The 20,981-nt window shown below is 35.6% G+C and overlaps 1 protein-coding gene and 1 long non-coding RNA gene across 3 annotated transcripts in view; one reads left to right on the plus strand and one right to left on the minus strand.

Annotated features, from left to right (window-relative positions):
* LOC143901476 (uncharacterized) overlaps nt 1-20,981 on the minus strand; it is a 130,265-nt gene that overhangs the window by 56,783 nt on the left and 52,501 nt on the right. The gene's annotated exons all lie outside the window — the stretch shown is intronic.
* Nucleotides 12,681-18,259, plus strand: LOC143901509 (F-box/LRR-repeat protein 4-like). The gene is made up of 9 exons (XM_077413876.1): nt 12,681-12,806; nt 13,033-13,150; nt 13,250-13,721; nt 13,811-14,000; nt 14,079-15,069; nt 16,135-16,284; nt 16,372-16,720; nt 16,788-17,109; nt 17,269-18,259. The coding sequence occupies exons 5-9, from the start codon at nt 15,049-15,051 to the stop codon at nt 17,573-17,575; spliced, it is 1,149 nt and encodes a 382-aa protein (XP_077270002.1). The 5' UTR covers nt 12,681-12,806; nt 13,033-13,150; nt 13,250-13,721; nt 13,811-14,000; nt 14,079-15,048; the 3' UTR covers nt 17,576-18,259.

Below are 20,981 nucleotides of genomic sequence, written 5' to 3' on the forward strand. Positions count from 1 at the left end.
GAGAAATGGTCTTAATTACATTGGCTTGCCAGTTTTAGTAAATGAAATTAAAGCTAAGATATTGGGCATATGAATATTAATTTTCTCTCTTAAAGTAGAAATTAAATTAAATTGGTAACGCTGCCGCGATGTGAATCTCGCGTCGAATGTACCCCAGATAGACAAGATTTCGAAAATTAATATAAATCTTATTATCGCTATTAATATCAATAATACTTTTGCTATTGTAATCAAAATTATTCCTTATGTTATTATCATCGGATCAGTTGGTAACTAAATTGCAAGCTGAGAGAAATTCGTCTTAAATCTTTTTAATTTAATGTCACGATAAATCCGCACATTTTCGCAAATGTCGATGTGTTAATTCGATAAGCGGAAAGAGTTAGGTACTTCTTCTATAACCTGAGCGAGCGCGCGCGTCTCATCGAAGACGCCTGATTTTCGAGCGCGACAACGACTTTACGGGCCGGAGAGTAAGGTGGTATCGGTATTTCTTGCGGTTCTTTGTCCCGCAGTCCGTGCACCAACCTCACCTCACCTGTGCCACGCCACTTCGTCCGTGTAACTCGATCACGCGTGGCGCGTTCCCCCCCCCACAACTCCCGTCCGGGTTCCCTCGGTATATACCGGTGCCCTCTCCTCACTTCGTAGGGGCCGCCGCCGGTTTCTTCGTCGCTCTTACTCGCGTAAAAAGCTACACGCTCATCCTCGGTCGTTTCCGTCTCACTGAGATGGCGATGGAGGTGATATGATGACGGAGGTGGTGGTCTTTCCCAAGTACTACGAGGTGGATCGAGTGGCGGCCACTTCCGGTAAGACGCTCGGCGTCATTCTCGCACGATTATTTCTCTTCGAACGAGACGATCGATTCACGTTCATCTTACATCGCGATAGAATAACTATACGTCTTTCACGACGAGAAACCAACTTGTCGGTATACTTATAGTGTATAGTAAATATTACTAATAATGTAATTTACAAATCGCACATTCTTTATAAATGTAAAATTTAAAAAAATGGCGATTAACGTGAAGGAGATACCGCATATACATTGCGATACAATAACAAGAATAAAAGCTTTCAATATTTTATATTTATAAAAAAGGATATCTATGATATTGTGATTAGTCATATTTAGATTAATTTATCAACTTTTTAAAACTATTTTAAATTTTAAAAAATTTTTATTTATGAAAATACAAAAATTGGGGTTAGATAAGTTAAATCTATTTGTGTCTTTTTATTTAATCAGACCAAGCTTGTACAGCTAAAATAGATCATTTGATCTCGGTATCAAACACTGACGGGTTTTTATGAAATTAAGATGCTATATTTTATTAAGTGCATGAGTGACAGCTCCGTACTTGCAAAAATATTCAACATTTATCGGTCTAGCCAACGTATTTTAGTCGCGCGCAGATCGTTTAAAGTACTGCTCGATTTTTGTCGACGCTAATAATCTTCAACGGTTTGCGAAATGACGCGTCTTGATTTCTCTGCAATTTTAATGCCGTCCAGCTGCCGCTTTTAGATAATCGATATCGCAGTAAAAATGACTATCGGTCATCGATATTCTACTCTACAGCGAGGCATCCGCCGATGCACAATTAGCGATATTTCCACGTTAGGAATTTATCCTATTCTTATCCTTACACGCGGATACTTACACTAAGTGCCTTCGCGCTCTTAATTTTGTTGACGCAATTTCTCCGATAATATTCCTTTATTTAATGCTATACGAATTTCAGTAAGTTTTAAGCATTTATTTTCAAACTCGCAAAAAGATTTTCTATAATTTTCGAGGAATTTTCTCAAGACGATTGATTATCAATGCCGCGGGGTCTTTGCTGCACGAGTAATTACCTTAACGGAATCCTCGATCATGTGTTCTAAAGAACTTTATTGCGACTCCCACGAGGTCTCAGACGGTCACAGTTCGGTCGCGAAAATTCGCGGAAGCTGGCGGCAAACAAAGTATACGCGGCGATGATCGCGGCGAAGCGAGTCAGGGCGAGACGAAGCGGGGTGAAGCGAAATGCGCGAGAGATCCTTCTTTCGGTAGCACGCCGGGTACGTACGTATGTACGTCTGGAGAGTCCCGTAACGACGATTGCTAGTAACCACTACCAGTGTTACCAGACATTACTCCGCCGGGTGGACGGTATAGTTACCGCGCCGACCGGGGAAGTCATTACGGGGAATACGTTGCTTTCACCGAGCATAGGAATCGAACGGTCCTACCATGAAGAGGTGAGGAAACACCGTTGGAATGACCCGGGGACCCGCGTTCCCCTCATCTTCGGGAGGCTTTCGAGTCGCGATCGTCGCATTAGTTCCACCGCCTACGAGAGAGAATTCTTTTCCGCTGAATATCTCGCGTTTCCTGATCCGGATCGACTTAAGATACCGCTTGTAGAATTCCTCCCGCAGCTGTTTTTTTTTTAATAATCAAAGTAAAAATGTACATTCGTTCTTACGAAAGAAGCGATTAAAAAGTGAAATTGAGAATTAGATGAATTAGACTGTATGCGCAAATAAATAATAAAATTGTATAAAAATTAATCAGGTACTTCTCAATTACTATAAAATTATTTATATTAACAGTTGCTTTTTAAATGTCGCCAAAACGTTTCGTATAGCAAAGTTAAATTCCGCGAATATAAATTCGTATAGAAAACATTTTAAATTTTATACTCTACTTTTTGATGCATTATATTGTTTCGGAGAAAAATATATTTAAATTACATTTTAAAAGAGTAATATGCATGCTTTTAAAATATCAAAAGATATTACGCGAGTATTATAACTCAGAAAAAGTGCATACATGTGATAACGAGTCGCGCACACAAGCACGGCAGTTAACAACCGATGCCGCGCGTTCAAGCAGGATCGGCCTTAACAGGCGATCCATCCGCAGTCTTCTCACGTTCTCATTACGAATTCATAATCATTCGTGCTACACGAGTCTCCTCCTCACGTGAGGGATCAGAAAGAGAAGCGCGTCGGCGCGCCTTCAGGGGCAAAATCCGCTCGAACGTCGGCCGCCGCGCCGCGCCGCGCCGCGCCGGAGCGGAGGATGGTGGTTCGCGGGAACGACGGCGACGAGGGACGGTGGTGACGGGCGGCTTTTTGTCGGGGGGGAGCCGCAGAGAGGCATTGGGAGAACCGAGAACCGAGAACCGACCCGGTGAACCGAGGTTCCCGGGGACAGAACGGTACCCGGTGCCCTCCTCCGCCAACCCTCGCGGTCGGAAGGCCGTATAGCGCAGATATGAGGGACATCGGGGGCCCCCGGGGTCCCGCTTCCCGGATTCCTATGCGCTTCTGCCGATCGACCTAAACGCGTGTACGGTACATCGCCGCGTTCGCCTCGTAAGACCGACGATGCGCTCCTTCGCTGCAAAATGGCATTATCGCTTCACCTCGCGATTGTATATAGCCACGGCGGCTTACACCTGAACGCGAAAATTCTAATGCGGCGAAACGAAATGACACGGCACGACTAATAATGAAGGGAGAAAAATGTACGGAAGGCAGCTACGTCGGAATGCAGATAACTATGTACATTTCCGTTTGACATCTAAAAAAGGTAAAAACATTCGTGTTATATGCGTGAGTATGTAACGCGAGATAGCTCTGAAAAATTGTAAAAATCTGCGCGCTAAACGTGACACGCTTCGATAGGATAACGAAATAAATTGCACATGCACGAATGTCAGAATGCGAGAGAAAGTATATATATATATATATATATATATATATATATATATATATAATGTGTAACTTGTAAATTTAAACGCTGCGGACATACACGAAAAGACTGTCATATATGTCAATCGAAATCGCTTGAAATTTATGATTTCCGGAATACAGAAGATGCGAATTTTGTCTCATCGTTCATCGCGCTTCTATATCTTCCCATTTTTAGCGGCATCGGAATAATAGCGACATGCGCACCTTCCTCTCCCGCAATGACTCCTTTATCCGCGTCCACCTGCGTGCAGGTGTATTTATATATACGAGATTCCTCGAAGAACCAGGAAGTGGCACCTGGTTGGGAGGAAGCCGTTACGCGATATCGAATCTTTTCCCCAGGATACGAAGAACTTCGAGGTCAAGATCTCGCCGATTCTCCTCCAGAAATTGAGCGTTTCAATGCGCCTGATATTATTGATTAGACGTATAATTCAGTAACGTATAAATCGCGTTGCGGCATCTCTCCATGCATCGATTAGAAAAAAATGTACGGGCATTACTGAAGTTCTTCCTATATATTCCAGGCCACAAGTGAAAATATACATATATAATAGAAATCCAGGTAAAAAAGAGACTGCCATATATAACAGCCGCGCGATTTTTCGATTACGTGTTGCGCGGCGCGTTACACGGATCTTTTATTGCACACAGAAACGATCTCGCAATCGACGAAAGTAACCGACTCGCACATGTAACAGAAGACTTATCACTCTCTTGATATCGCGAAACGTTTCGAATAAGGGTATAACGAATTTGGTTCCGCTATTTCTCTCTCTCTCTCTCTCTCTCTCTCTCTCTCTCTCTCTCTCTCTCTCTCTCTCTCTCTCTCTCTCTCTCTCTCTCTCTCTCTACCGCGGATCCCGCGCGCTTACATATGCGCGGAAACGAAGATACGCGCGTTTACGTAACGAAAGCGGTTCCGTTACGTCATGCGCACACAGAGTTCGCGCTTTCTTAATTGAATTACAAACGGCAGGTCCGGCTGGCGTAACCGATTTCCACCCGATCGGGAAACAAGAAGGGCAGCGTCGTCGAACGACGAGACAGACAAGAGAACGAGCAAAGCCGATGCTCGCGTTACCAGAGAGATAACTCCGTCCGGTTATCGGGGTGTTTCTTGCCGCTGGCGCATGATCGATGCGATCGATCTCGATCTCGACGATCTCTCACAGCGGAAGCCCCACCCGTTTTACCTGTTCCTACCTGCCCGATCGAGGCGTTTCCATGTAAGAATCCAACTCGCTTCCGGTTTCTTCGCGACTGGTTTTGCGAGCGGTCGCGACGTTTGATGTACGGGTGTACCGTTCGATATCTTAGCAGTAGCTCCAGATGATCAATATCTGATATCACATAGCTTATATCACGGACTAATCCCCGAGCGGTCGCGTTGAGAACATGTTGTTCAGATAAAACATCATTTTCTTCTCCCTCTCTCTCTCTCTCTCTCTCTCTCTCTTTCTCTCTTTCTCTCTTGTACGTTATATAAATTACATTATGAATAGACTAATCAAGCTTTTCCTTTGAAATAGCAAATATACAAATGTATAAATGACATTTGAAAATAAAAACGGTAATTATGAAGTCGTCTTAATTGAATAATACTACCAGTCGTCGATCGAAAATGATTTTATTAGTATGTAATTACATTAGTATGTAATGTATTAATATTTGAATTGCTAAATAGCATATTGTTAAAAAAGATATTTTTTTGCATGTTGAGAAGAGAGTATAATTATATTTTCTATTTTGAAGATATCGAGTTTCATGAAGCTGTATATCCAATGTATATATATGAAGTATACAATCCTGGAGGAGTAATTCAAAGGTATATACCCCCACGTTAAGATAGGCAAAATGCCACTGTCAATGAAACAGAAAAATTACTTTGGATCTGCATAAGTGCACTAAAAAAAGAATTTTCTACGATTTTTCCGACCATCCATCCCCCCTCCTTTTTCTAGTAGCACCAAAAACCGCTTTTTTCAAAAATTATTTTTTTTCTCCGGTTCCATCATGTTAAAAATTTGAGAATATAGCTTATGAAAAGTACTTAGCACACCATTTTTTTTTTAGTTTTAGGCGCGTTGAATACCTAACCTAAAAAAAATAAAAATAAATATTTGAATCAATTTTTTTCTATTTTCTTTGATAGTTGCAGGTCTAATTACTCCAGAAAATTGTATATTTTAGTGTTCTACATGTATTAGAATTTTTTCAGATTTTTCGGAATAGTGGGCCGTACTCAAAAATGCGAAAAACCCTATTTTTAGCCACTTTTGGGCCTTTTATGGTCCTCAAATGATTGATAGTGCCTTAACACCGACTCTAAAATAAACATAATATATTACTTTTGGATATATGTTGTCAATCATAAAAGTCGCAAGAGTAGTTTGATCGCTACAATTAGAAACATGATATAATACATCGGAAGCCGTGTTTGTACCTGTAATACATGTAAAACCTGTGATATATGTAAAAAGTACTAACTTTTATTTAAATTATCTCAACTTCGGTGTACGGTCAATTTTTTCTAATTGCATAGATGTGTAAATCGTGTTTACATTAATATACTGTTCGAATTTTATGAGGTTTCAAAGAAAATGAGTTTACGGACTAACTACATTAAAATCGAATAATAACAATATTGGTATGTTAAATGATTATACTGCAATTAAGAAACTCTTTTTTAAGTATAAGGTAACTCCAGTATTTACGCCACAAAAGTCAGAAAAAATAGAAGAAATAAAGATACTTACAATCACACTGTTATATGTCTTTATGCCATATTAATATTGTGTTGTAATTTCAGTTCTTTACTATTAATATTAACGAAACCGTGATGAGTTGAATCAATTTCTCACCGTAGTAAGTAACGCGATCATTATGACCTACGTAAAATGATTATTGTAGGGAATGTAAAAGGTTTAATGGTTATTTCATGATATATACATAAAGTGTAGAGGGATAGTAAAGGATGGAATACAGAAAAATACAAGTGCATATCTCTTGATATCATATGTATATCCCTCCTGTTTAGGATATACGGCATTTTTACCATGCGGGATTTATGCCACAATACAGACACTCTATAAAAATCGAAATCTTCTACGTCTTCTTTTTCTTTTTTTTCTTGGATCGTATACCAATAATCTTTAATGCATTTATCGTTTTTCTATTTTTTTTAAATCTTTTTATAATTTGTTTATTGTTCTTACATTTTAATAAACTTCTTACACACATTTTATAACTTATTATGACATTTTATTGCCTTATTAATAAACATTATTTGTAATTTTCTATAAGGCGTATATTTCACCCATAAATGTCATATATCTCACCCCTGTGGGATATATGGTAAAAATACAAGAGTTTCTAAAAGTTTTTTTGTTAAATACAAAGAATACATATATATATATTTTATAATTTTGTTGTTGTAGTACACAATGTGAAGTTTTTATTGGTATAAATTTGCCTTAAACAATAGTAAATAGTACTCAATAAATTAAGTTTTCCTTAGGTGCGGCGTATATAATGGAGTTATACCCTAAGAACGAATGTTTAGCGTCGATGATTCTGTAATAACGCCATAAAGAGGACATCTTCATAATGATATAATCGAATATCAAATTCTATTAAAAATTAATAAAAAAAAATTTATTAAAATTATTTTGGATATTAAAATATTATATTATATATTATTAATTATATACTATAACATTATATGAATGCATAATATCTGCGTATTTAGGGAGCATATAATTTAATTCTTTTTCCTACAAGATTATCATTAAATTTTTGTCATATTAAGTGTAGATTTGATACTTGTTAAATGAAAATAAATAGATATTAATTATAAAATTTAATAAAAATAAACAAAATTTAATAAGGATATGTACTTTGCCATTCAATAATAAATCTTGTTGAGGAATAGTAATTTATTAAAAAGTAAAAAATAGTAAAAAAAAAGTAAAATATAAAATATAGTAAAAGAATTAAATCATATGCTTTCTAAAAATACGCAGATAAATGTATCATGCACTTATACAATGTTATAATATATAATATAACGTTTCAATATCCAAAATAATATTAATGAAATTTTTATTAATTTTTGATAAAGAATTTGATATTCGATTATATCATCGTGAAGGTGTCCTCTTTATGGCGTCATTACAGAACCATCGAAGCTGAACATTCGTTCAACAAATGCACTACTCGAAAGTGCCGTGTGTTATACTTAATAAAGAGTTTCTTTACTCCATATTAAAATAGTAGTACACAATCATTGCAAAAATGTAACTAAAAATTAACTGAAAAGTAACGAGTTATTATTTTTCAGTTATCGTAACTGTAACATGTTATTTTTCAAAGTCAGTAACTTGTAACTGTAACTAGTTACTTTTTCGGTGAAAAGAACTTTAACTGTAACTATAGATACTTCTACAAAGTAACTTTGCCAATCAGTATGCTCACTCTCTGTCGACACCTTTGATCTATTGGTTTCCGATTTTCCACCAGTTTTTAGGCGGACCATCGGAGTATCAATGGTTAAACGGGCCCCAGTTTCCAGGATTATAAATTTTATTCAACTTGAAAAATCTTATCAAAATCATCAAAATTTTCCCCAATATATATATAAGCGTCTCTGCGCGTCACACTAATTTTTCAATATTTCACCTCAAACGTACAAAAATTACTTTAGCATCTGTGGTGTTACACCGACTTTGCACTACCACATATCCTCGCCAAAAATCTACCAAAAATCCTCCGATTGGTGACACCTAAAAAAATAACTATACGCAGTACGATTGGTGCAAACCACAAAAAAGGGTTAAGTGAGCATACTGGTTCGGACATAACCACTCTCATCTTTCTCTCTGGTTGAGGCAATAGATTTTGGCCGAACACACACACGGGGTTGCTTGGTTGATTTGGCTTGGACGAGAGGTTATTAAAAGTTAATAATTCTTTTGTAATTTATATATTATAAGAGTTGGCAGAATTACAAACATCGTCTACAATAACCCGGGTATCCGTGTAATACACGATACACGTGTTAAATTTATACACGTAAATGCACTAATTGCACGTGTAATTCGTGTACCCGGTGTACACGTGACATAGGGCTCTACCTTTGACCCTCTGTAAAATTTTTAATAAAAGTTACATCGATATTGTTTATAACGACGAAATAAAGGTCTATGCAAAAATTCAGTTGGGTGCGAATTTTTCCGCAGATTTGTTATTTTTTCGTCTAATTTCTTTAATAAATAAAAAAATACTCTGTTTAACGTACCAAGTTAAGTAAGATCTACATGTGTTTATTAGTATATTAGGCTTCATTGCTCGTGAACACAAGTTTTTATTCTTTGAAATAAAAAAAAATAGTGCAAATTAGAAATTTGCACTTGGCTTCCTCATAAAGGAAGTGATGAAACAGCCCGATATCTCAATATTTACGATATCTCAAAACTAATCAACCAAATCTTAAAGCAACCAAATCTTAAAGAATTATATATGAAATAGGGGCAGAAAAAAAAAAAAAAAAAAAAAAAAAAAAAAAAAAAAGAGACTGTGGAAAATATAATTAAATTAAAAATAGTCCAATGTTGAGATATCGTAAATATTGAGATAATCGGGCTGTGTTGTTTTTTTTTTTTTTTTTTTATCGATAGAGTATCATTCAAGGAAGGTTGGTATGGAATTTGGCGATGATCAGTAAAAGAATTCTTTTTTAAAAATTTTTTGAATTTTTTTTAGAAATGTTTATGGTTGCTATAACATTTGCGAATTTTCAAATATTGGACTATTTCTAATTTTATTATATTCTTCAGTCTCTTTTCTACCTCTATTTCATGTATAATTTTTTAAAATTTGATTAATTAGTTTTTGAGTTAAAGAAATTTCAGTAAACTTGGTTGTTTTTTTAACAGAAATCGGTAAATCGGTAACCCCTTTATTATTAACAATTTTTATTAATTCTATTATATTCTTCAGTCTTTTTTCTACCCCTATTTCATATATAATTTTTTTAAATTTGGTTGACTAGATCTAACTTTATACACAATCAAAGGTTCATATACGAATTTACGAAAACAAAGCTTCCTCTATGATGAGGAAGCAAAATGCTATAAAGTAAAATATAATAAATTTGAGATTAAAATTAAAATATATAAAATAAGTATTTATTAATAATTTATTCTATTATAAAAAAATGATGCAATGTTGAAGAAATTTTCGAGTTTATTTTTAATTTTATGTATGTACATAATATTTCATGATAAAAGTACAATTTGTTAATAGAAAAATTGAAAAAGTAGTTTCAGTGAAAAGTAACGTTTTTAAAAATACATACTTCATACATTATTCTCTGTAGAACAAGATTTGTTTTGTTAATTGAAATCTTTTTCTACAAGAGCTCCGTTTTAATATTCACTGCCAGTACGAAAAATCTATAAAAGAAAGCCATCTCGATCCTTACGGCATCTCTCCCCTTTTATCATATGATATGTGATGGATGATGTTGTAATGGCAGTTCCTGCCTCTATTAACCTAACCTGACTCTATTTTGACCTCATGCTTTTTTATTTATTTTTATTATACTTGGTATGTGGGTGCATCATCCGCATGATTTCATGTACGGAAAGTGATATCTGTGTGTAAATAAACGTGCGATGTTGTGGATTTGACATCAAATGGACATCATTTTGACTTGATTAGTTTGATGCTTAACTACTCTATTGTATATATATCTCTAGTGGAGGCTGAATAACATAAATTCGTCTCTTTATAAATTATTACAAGCTTTACTTTAATAATTTGATGTTCGATTATCCTTTTCCATGTATATATTGCTGTAAATTCTTCACTTCATTATTTAAAATGGTCGCAATATATACTATAATCATTAATATTAAAAAATTATCATTAAAATCATAATTATTTATGATATTAATATCAAATGTACATTTAATAAAATATATTATACATTAAAATTTGCGAGCTAAAGCCGCAGCGCGTAATATACTACTACTATATATTTAATAATAGAAGAATATTTCACATAATAGAAGTACAATTTGTTAATAGAAAAATTGAAAAAAGAGTTTCAGTGAAAAGTAACGTTTTAAAAATACATACTTTATACCTACATTATTCTCTGTAGAACAAGATTTGTTTTGTTAATTAAAATCTTTTTCTACAAGAGCTCCGTTTTAATATTCACTGCCAGTACGAAAAATCTATAAAAGAAAGCGATCTCGATCCTTACGGTATCTCTCCCCTTTTATCTTAAATATGTGAATGATGTTGTAATGGCAACTCCTGCCTCTATAATGTTCAACATCATTCTACAAACATTTAATTCGTTTCATCCTAGACTTCAATTTACTTTGAAAGAAGGAGTTGATAACAGACTAAATATTCTAGACGTTACTCTTATTTTACATAATAACCACATTATTTTTGACTGGTTTCATAAACCTACATTTTCGGTGAGATACTTTAATTTTGAGTCGCGACATCCCCTCTGCCAAAAAAGAGGCACAGTGATCTCACTTATAGACAGGGGTTTTCCGCCTTTGTTGCTTAATTATTAACGGCTATCCGCTCCAATTTATTTTCAATACTTTACATGAACGTCTCAAAACTTTGACTACTTTACACAACAAAACAACTATGAATACTACAACAATTAACGAGGATGAATATATAGAACACCAATCATATTTTACCATACCTTTCATCCCACATATTTCAGAAAAATTTAATAATGTTGTCCGTGACTTAAAAACTAGAATATAATCCTACGCAGGCATGAATAAACTTAGACATTTCACATCCGAGTACATAAAGATGCAATTCCTACAGGATCACATAATAATGTTGTTTACAAAATTCCGTGTAAAAATTGTGACGCATCATACGTAGGACAGACAAAAAGATTATTAAAAACGCGAATAGCGGCACATTTTAATCATTAATAAAAATACGAAACAGATGTCTGTAGTGACTGAACACAAATACAGTGGTCATGAATTCGATTGGAATATGGTCGAGGTTTTGGATGAAAAACATTTTTATAGAAAGAGATTATTATCTGAAATGATTTTTATAAAAAGACAAAAGAACGGCCTCAATTTACAAATAGATACAGAAAGTTTTCACCACGCGTACTTTCCAATCATAAACAAGCTGCCTAAAATTTAATAACAACGGTCAATGTTTATATATAAAAACTCTCCTTGACCTGTGTTGAATTATTATAACGGTCAGTATTCCCTCGTTGCTCGAGACAGACGGTGCTCCTTACGAATGGGGAGGGTAAATTGCCTCCATATTAGACTATCACACCCGCACTTTTGATACAATAGATTATATTATTTAGGATGACAATATCTTCATCCTTTGTGGCAGGAACCCAGAGGAGGCTATATAATCCTCGTCATTCGTAGGATGGTCACCGTTCGTCGCTTAATTTACTGTACGTTTTGTAAGTGATTTGCTGTAAAAACCGTAAATCGTGAATTCATGTATATTTATATTTGTGATCTTGTGATCGTGTTAGATTGCTGAAGATGGTCCGAAGAGGGACCGAAACGTTCGCGAACACTTATAAATACAGAATAAATATATCTTTCGCCTTGCGAACAGCGAATGGCTCTTAATTAGCCCGGTTTCCTTCCGATTGGATTTCCAACAGAGCCTCAACTCAACGAAAAATGTATAGTTTACGTCACTTACACATGCAGACAAAAATGTCAATACTAACAATGTGAATGGCAGCAAGATAAACTTAGACATTATATAATTAGATTATATAATCTTTACGCTATAATTATAAATATATGATATGATAATATATTTTAGTATGTGCTAAAAAAACAAGGATTATTATTCTCGATATTTTTTATCTTCTTTCAGCGAGAAAATATGACATCCCATTATCAACCTTTATATTGCGAGAGTTGTAGCCGATATCCCTATGTCGGCAGAGTATCCGTAGGAGAGGAGGATAGTGTTGACTTCATCTATCAATTTGTGAAGAAAAGGTATGTTGCCGAGAACTACCAGAATCTTAGCATATTCTATACTGCTCCTGGGCCACCTGAATTTTCAAACTGTGGAGAACTCTTTCATTTACCATACTTTAAAAATGACTGGGTATGCGTATTTTCTGGTATTATCTGTTATTGTGCTGTACTGTAAAGTAATCGGTAACTAAATTTACGCTACAAGAGTTTGTATTATTTGACATTTTTTGATTCTTTAATACAGAGACTTGATAATTTTGGTATCTCAACATCTCCATTGCAAAACAAAGACCAGAATTACGAGCTTCACGTTCTAAATATAGATTGGAATGACGAGGCGTCGGTCAATAATAATTCTATTGGTATGTAATGTATTAATATTTGAATTAATAGAATAGAAGATATATTTTTGCATGTTGAGAAGAGAATATAATTATATTTTCTATTTTGATGATCTCAAGTTTGATGAAGCTGTATATCCAGTCAGAGTCACTATATATATAAAATGTATAATCCTGGAAACGTAATTCAAATTTGGGCTCAAGATTTTAATAATTCTGTACAGTGGTTTAAGTTGTAAGATGAAGAATCGTCTCATACTGTACCGCCGACATCAAGATTATTTTCTCCACCGTTATCGGTTTGCGTATCGCAACTTTAAAACCGATTCTCTCAAACTGGTATTTAGGAATGAGTCCAGCTCACCTAAGTCTCACACAAAGCTAGATGCTGTGATGCTTATCGGTACATCAGAATTAATCCGTTCTAGAAATCCTAACGAGAGCTTAACTAATCTGTTAAAAAAAATTAACAGCATGTACACTCCACACCACATGAGGAAGTTCATAATTTAACAGGAGATTTAAAAAGTGCAAATTTGGATATAGTTCATCTGCAACAGAATTTTCCTGAATATTGCATTATTTTTAAAAGGTATATTATAATCGTTGATATTAAGTAATACTCAATATTTTTTAATTCTTTTAATAATAAATATTAATTTATTCTGATGTTATTTGCAGCGATATGACGACCTCTTATAAGAGAAACAAAAAGGTATCTCGGGAGGTGATCCCGGGTTATGTACAACCCTTTGGACAAAGATATTCATGTCGTATTTTATTAAAAAGTCATTCAAATTATACGAAGCGTATGAAACTCTCTTCGGATGAGTCCAAAGAGCTATCCCGTTGCAGTTTATCAACGCTTCCTGTAAGAAGTCCATTTTTTGTAATAATAATTATTGCAATGTCTTCTCGTGTATTACAGTTTTATATTTTATCTTTGCAGAAAGAAATACTGTTAATAATATTAAAAAACTTGGATTGGATGACGTTATGCCGCATGAGTTATGTAGATAAGCGCTTCAATAATTTAATACGGGACCCTGAACTCTATACACGTTTAAACGTGCGATGTAGATATATCACAGATATGGATGCTATGTTTTGTTATTTTACATCTAGATGTAAAAATTTGCAACAGCTAGATCTTACAGCAAGCTGCTTTGATGTTATGGATTTCGTAAACTTTCTTGGCAATTGCGGTAGGCGTTTAACGCACTTAAGATTCAGGAACTGCGATTCTGTTGACAATTCTGTCCTACTTAAAATTTCGGAGATATGCAAAAATTTAAAAGGTACGTATGCATGTATATGTATATTGTGCATATATAATTGTTAAGATTATGGATGAATGGCATATGACTAGTACATATTCTTTTCAAAATTGGATCTAAGTGGTTGTGAACGTATAAACGACAAAGGATTTTCGTATCTCGAGAGACTGAATGGTTTGGAACATTTAAAGTGGCGAACGAGTCCTATAGAACGCGACGTTTTTCTTCTTCAACCTCTCGGTATCTCTTTTTTTTTCTTTCCGTTGAATCACATGTGATTTTGAAAACAAGTCCTGTGTTAGTTTTATACCAATCATAAGTTCGATTGGGAGATGTTGGACCAAGAAAAATCTTTAGATAAAAGACTTATTTCTGAAATGGTCCATATCAAACTCCAAGAAAATGATTTAAGCAAACTGACACAAACTATATATCTTTAAGCTATATTCTCATTCACTACAGAACCACTAAACTTAAGAATACCGCCTTTACTCTCCTTCAGTTCCACTTTGTTTACTATTTAGAATCAAACTATGTTTATTGATTTGACTCATGTCAGACATCAACAGACACATCGACTTTTACCTAAAACGTTACCTTTAACGGTGCAAGTCATCTTCCTGTGGTCTGCCTATCGTGGACATGCATAATTTGGCTATTAAGGTAAATAATTTTTTCCTATATACCATTATTTATATGTTAAGCTTCCCGACTCATATACAATAGCTTTAGATTACATATTTGTCCGACGCTCAAAATAGTGCCAATTTGTCAGCACATCTCTCGATCGTTTTTCTATACTATGGACATAAAAGTCACATAAAACAAATCCATAGAGACAGCATCACATATATGCTCATAAATTAAGAAATTAGATTAGGATGCATATGCATTGACTTAGCGGAAACAAGCCTACAATTTTATATTTTGACCCCGCAAATTTTAACGTACCACTGAAGGTGACCTCGACGAAGATCGAAACGTCCGGTTTTTATGTATTCAGATATTATTGACTAAGATACGCTTTATTTTAATTTTCGACTATGTTTACTTACTAAATATTATAGATTTTTATGTGTATTTAGATATATTATATTGTGTTTAACCATATTAAAACCTACATACGTTTGTTAATATATTAGGTTTCATGGCCCGTTATAACACAAATTTTTTTTATTCTTTGAAATAAAGCAACATGTTATAAAGCAAAATATCCTAAATTTAAGATTAAAATTAAAATACATAAAATAATTGTTTATTAACAATTTATTCTGTTACAAAAGATTGATGCAATAGTAAAGAAATTTTTGAGTTTGACTAACATATTTTAAATTTTATGTATGTACATAATATTCTACAATAGAAGTACAATTTGTTAATAAAAAAATAAGAAAAGTAGTTCAATATGAAAATTGATGTTTTTAAAAATAGATACCTTATGCATTATTCTCTGTAAAACAAGATTTGTTTTGTTAATTGAAATCGTTTTCTACAAGCAAGGGCTACGTTCCAATATTCACTGCTAGTAGTAAAAATCTGTAGTTTATGTCACGTACACATGCAAACAACAATATGTCAGTACTAGCAATGTAAATGGAGGCAAGATAAACTTAAATTATATAATCTTTGCGCTGTAATTATAAATTATATGGTATTATAATGCGTTTCAGTATATGCTAGCTAAAAAAGCAAGGATTATTATTCTCCATATTTTTTGTCTTCTTTCAGAAAAAAAATATGACATCCTACTGTCAACCGTTATATGACGAGAGTTGCAGTCGATATTCCCATGTCGGCAGAGAATCTGCAAAGCGTATGAAACTCTCTTCGGATGAATCGGAAAGGGAGCTATCACGTTGCAGTTTATCTGCGCTTCCTGTAAATTATCCTAGAAGTCTATTTCTCACAATGATATTTGTGACAATGCCATCTCGTGTATTAAAGTTTTATATTTTATCTTTGCAGGATGAAATATTGCTAATAATATTAAAAAACTTGGATTTGATGACGTTATGCCGCATGAATTATGTAGATAAGCGCTTCAATAATTTAATACGGGACCCTGAACTCTATACACGTTTAAACATGCGAAATGTATCTTTTACAGATATGCACGATATATTTTGTTACTTTACATCTAGATGTAAATATTTGCAACAGTTAGATCTTACATCAAGCAACTTTGATGTTATGGATTTCGTAAATTTTCTTGACAATTGCGGTAGGCGTTTAAAGCACTTAAGATTAAGTGACTGCGTGTCTGTTAACAATCGTGCCCTACTTAAAATTTCAGAGATATGCAAAAATTTGAAAGGTATATTATATGATTGTCAAGATTATAGGTATATAAATTATATATGATTAATACATTTTTTTTTTAGAATTGGACCTAATTGGATGTGATCGCATAGATGACAAAGGATTTTCATATCTTGAGCAGCTAAATGGTTTGGAACATTTAGACCTTTGCGATACATTTATAGAAGCTCAACGTCTTTGCAAAATACTGCAAAAAAATCAGCGTATGCGTGAGTTAAATTTGGAACCTAGGCGCTGTATAAACGTAGACACAGTCGCAATAGAGTTGAGAAATTCGTGTCCGAACATGGAAGCAATATATTTACAGGATACAAGTAATCTTACATCGCAGGGCATTAACGCTCTCGCTGACTGTAAGAACTTACGAAAATTAAAACTTTCCTTGTGAGTGTGTGCTATATTTTCTTTCAAAATACATGTTACCGTATCCCTTGTCGAAATTTGTGCATTTGCTTGTCTTGCGTCTCAAGCATCTTGAAAAAGTTATATTAATTTCCTCTTTGCGATTAAAGTACTGTAATAATTATATAATTTTTGTTACAGATTCGGACGCCCAATCGCTGATAATAGCTTGAACAGATTACTTTCCTCCTGTCAACATTTAAAAGAAGTTTATTTGTCATATGCTGTCCTCTCCGATCGCAAGTTGGAATTACTAGCGCAGTGTAAAAATTTGGAAAAGTTATATCTTTTTGACGCGAATCTTACGATACCTGATAAATGTTCCGTCATTTTGGAACAATGTCCTAAACTGCAAGAGTTTCATCTTATATTATGTGATATCAGCGATCGATTGGTTAAACAATGGAAGGAAAGATATCCGCATGTGTCCGTTTATACATTCCGCTGATAATTTTAATAGTTTCTGTTTACTATTTTGAGACATATCAATTTACTTTTTATTTACTTTTTATATTTTAAATATTTTTATATTTACATATTTACTTTTAAAAAATGATCTAGTAAACTATGTTGTAAAAGAAGTTAATGCCTAATAATTTTTTTTGATAATGATAAGTCTCGTGTATGTATACCATATTGTAAGACCGAATTCCGCAGCGCCCGGGTTCGGTAATTCGGAAGTTAATAATCGAAATATCTAAGGCCTTTCAACGTTTCTCGCGGAAATCCGGACTTTTCGAAACGAGAAGGACGTGGGATTATTGATCTGCCGACAGTCGGATAAAAATCGTCGGACTGATAAAGCTAATTAACATTAGTCAATTCCAACTCGAGAATAACATGACAATCGTAGGTGTTCCCACGCTCGAGAAAAACGTGTCGTCGTAGCCGTTGTCGTCGTCGTCCTTCTTTTCCTCCTCCACGTCGTTACGCAAGTGCGTAACGTCGAGGATCGGGGAACACTCTAAATACCGGAAACCACGCCCTTCCAATCAAGATACTCGATGGAGGATCTGATTTTCCTCCTGCCGCACGACGATCGATGCCATTTTAACGTGACATTGCCGCAAAGATCGCGATTACGATCATCACCATGAAACTAAATAAAATAGAAACAAACCTATTCGTGCGTTCAACTTACGCATGTAATTGTACAAAAATCTGAAGTATATATATTTCGGATATAATAAAATATCTATTTAATATTTGGAATGTTAAGAGTGATTAACTGCTTGCTCCATTAAATACATGTCATTATAAAATATCGTAATAATAAATATATAATATGATAAATATACAATCAATCGTTGTAATTATACTTCAATACTTTCTGTTGATTTATTCAAGTCGAAGTCGCAGATACGAGAAATTATGAGAGGATAAAGGGGAAGAAAAGGATAATGAAATACAAATATATCATATTCACACAAGTGAGAAGAACTGCACGTTGCAAAATTTGCAATTCAAGGAAAATATAAAAAAATTCAATAATAAATGAAATAAATAAAATACCACTTCAAGATATTGATGCAACTGAATACATCAGTTCGTTAGTCAAATGTCTTTAATGAGATTTGTATCAGGCATCCTCGGGCGTCTTAATCAAGTGGACGACGACAATATCTCGTAACGGAGACTCGCCCTTTCTGCGCGTTTTACCACCCTCCCGAACCAAAGTACCGCGCTCCTTTCCGCGCTCTATCCTCTTTCACTCCCACGTGTGCCAACGTCGTTGTCCTTGCACAATGGTCCATGTAATCAGCGGCGAGTGATCGTCACCCGACGCGTACACCAACTCTTTCAGCGTACCCCCTTTCCGCAACCCTCTGCGGCGTTTGCCCTCCTCCTCCCCGCGTTCACCCCCGTCGAATTCCTTTCAACGTTTTCCTCTCTTTCCTGCGCTTTTCCTCAGACTCCGCGACGCCGGGGACGGTCACAATGACGTCGGGGATTCGTCATTGTTCCACGCGACCAAAAAGCGACGCAAAAGCCGTGGCGAAAGCGGACCGGAGCAATACTTTAATGCGGCTTCGTTCGCCCCATTCCCTTTTCCGGGCGCCCCTTTACGTTCCCCGTCTCCCCGACGCTCTTTCGACCGCGCCGGCGAAAATCTCATCATTTAGAGTGGCTCGGCGCGGCATGTAAAGCGCCGCGCCCGGTGTGAAGGCCCGTTTACGAACAATGGGGAACAGGCATCGGACGGTTAGCAGAGACGGGGAAGACGTTTCTCTGGAAGGTGGAAACCCTTTCGCAGCTTGAGGAAGACCGCGGCACGCGTGTCTCGTTATACGGAATAAGATCTTTCATCCCTTTCCCCCATTATATGTGTAAGCAATAAATTAAATATAAAATAGTATATAACTATAATCCTATAATGTCAATAAATATATTTGTTTAAAAAATATCAAATAAATAATATAAGCCTATTTCGTATATGTATAAATATTATTAATTTTTTTTTCTAGAGTAAAGCAGAGTGATATAAGTGAGATAATATTATATAGTGTTGTTTTAAACATTAATCACAAATTGAATTAATTAATCTGAAATTAACAAACTGCTACAACTTCCTTGAACATAATACGTATTTATGAATAAATGGAAATTTAATCAATCTAAATAAACAGTAATTATTAACGCGGCGGGTCTTGCGTTTTGATTATGATTCTTAAAAATACAAAGCTATATTTTTGTGATTATCATTAAAAAGTCTCTCTGTCTTAAATCCAAACTTTTCGCACGATTAATGCGCTATGAAATTTCGGAAAATCGATTTTCCGCGAGATTTTACCCTCTCTCCTTCCCCCTGCTCCCCGGCACGTGGTCCGCTTAAATAGGGCGCGTGTACGGGACTTAGATTGCATAGAACTAGGGGTGTGTTACCATGGTGGCCGCGCGCGTGGAAGGGTGCACCACATGGTTTGAACGCGCGCGCGGGGGATGAAACCGACCTGGGATATGGGTCCGGAGGGGTGGACGATGCCATTGCCTATGTGTGGGGTGGCACAAAGGAAATCGGAGTACTAACCAGGGCATTAGCAGGGAACCTACGCTTCCGACAAACAAGTTCAGCCCTCGGCCGAACCTTCGTCGGGCCTCCCCGCTCAACATCCCCGTCTCTTTCTCCCTATGTCACCCTTTGGGAGTCGCGCGACCTCGTTTCCAGGGGATGGAAGTCCGGTCCGCGTCGCCTCATATCGATTGTGGGGAGAACTATAGGGCACCGGCTTCCGTTCTAGTTTTCAACCTACCAACGCTGCCCATTCAACGCTTCGCAGCGTCTCTAGAGAAATCGGGAGCTCTGCCTCATGTCGGCGCGACGATACGCGTTCATCATACTCGAAATAAGACAAGCACGTGTGATGTACAAGGAAAATATTTGCTACATGACTAATTAGGGTATTCGACAAGATGTTGCAATCAAAGGAACAGACGGAATATCGCGATTGGAAACTCACATATTGGAATCGCAAATGGTTACATAATAAGTATCATGGAGAGTATTTCCGAAAAGAGTAAAATCGAGATTATGGGTTCAATTTTACTCTTTTTTTTTTCAAATTCAGAACCGCCTAATGCGAAAGCTTAATTGTCACCATTATATAATCGATAAATTAATCCTATAAGATACATTTATTACATATGAAATTAATGACGATGATATGCATTTTGAATTCGCTAAAATTTATCGAAGTGCAAATATATTGCTGTTTCTAGAGCCAATCGAACTCTATGTTACCGAAAATGTTCGCTCGTCCGTCCGAGCGCGTTCGTGACGGTCAAGAACGAACACGATCGACTGTCGCGCTCCGGTACGATCGCGTGTCCCCCTAAAATCAATTAAAGTTGTTCGA

The sequence above is a fragment of the Temnothorax americanus genome, unplaced genomic scaffold (assembly GCF_048541705.1).
Source record: "Temnothorax americanus isolate GAGA-0224 unplaced genomic scaffold, ASM4854170v1 Scaffold34, whole genome shotgun sequence".
In the NCBI taxonomy this organism is placed as follows: Eukaryota; Metazoa; Arthropoda; class Insecta; order Hymenoptera; family Formicidae; genus Temnothorax; species Temnothorax americanus.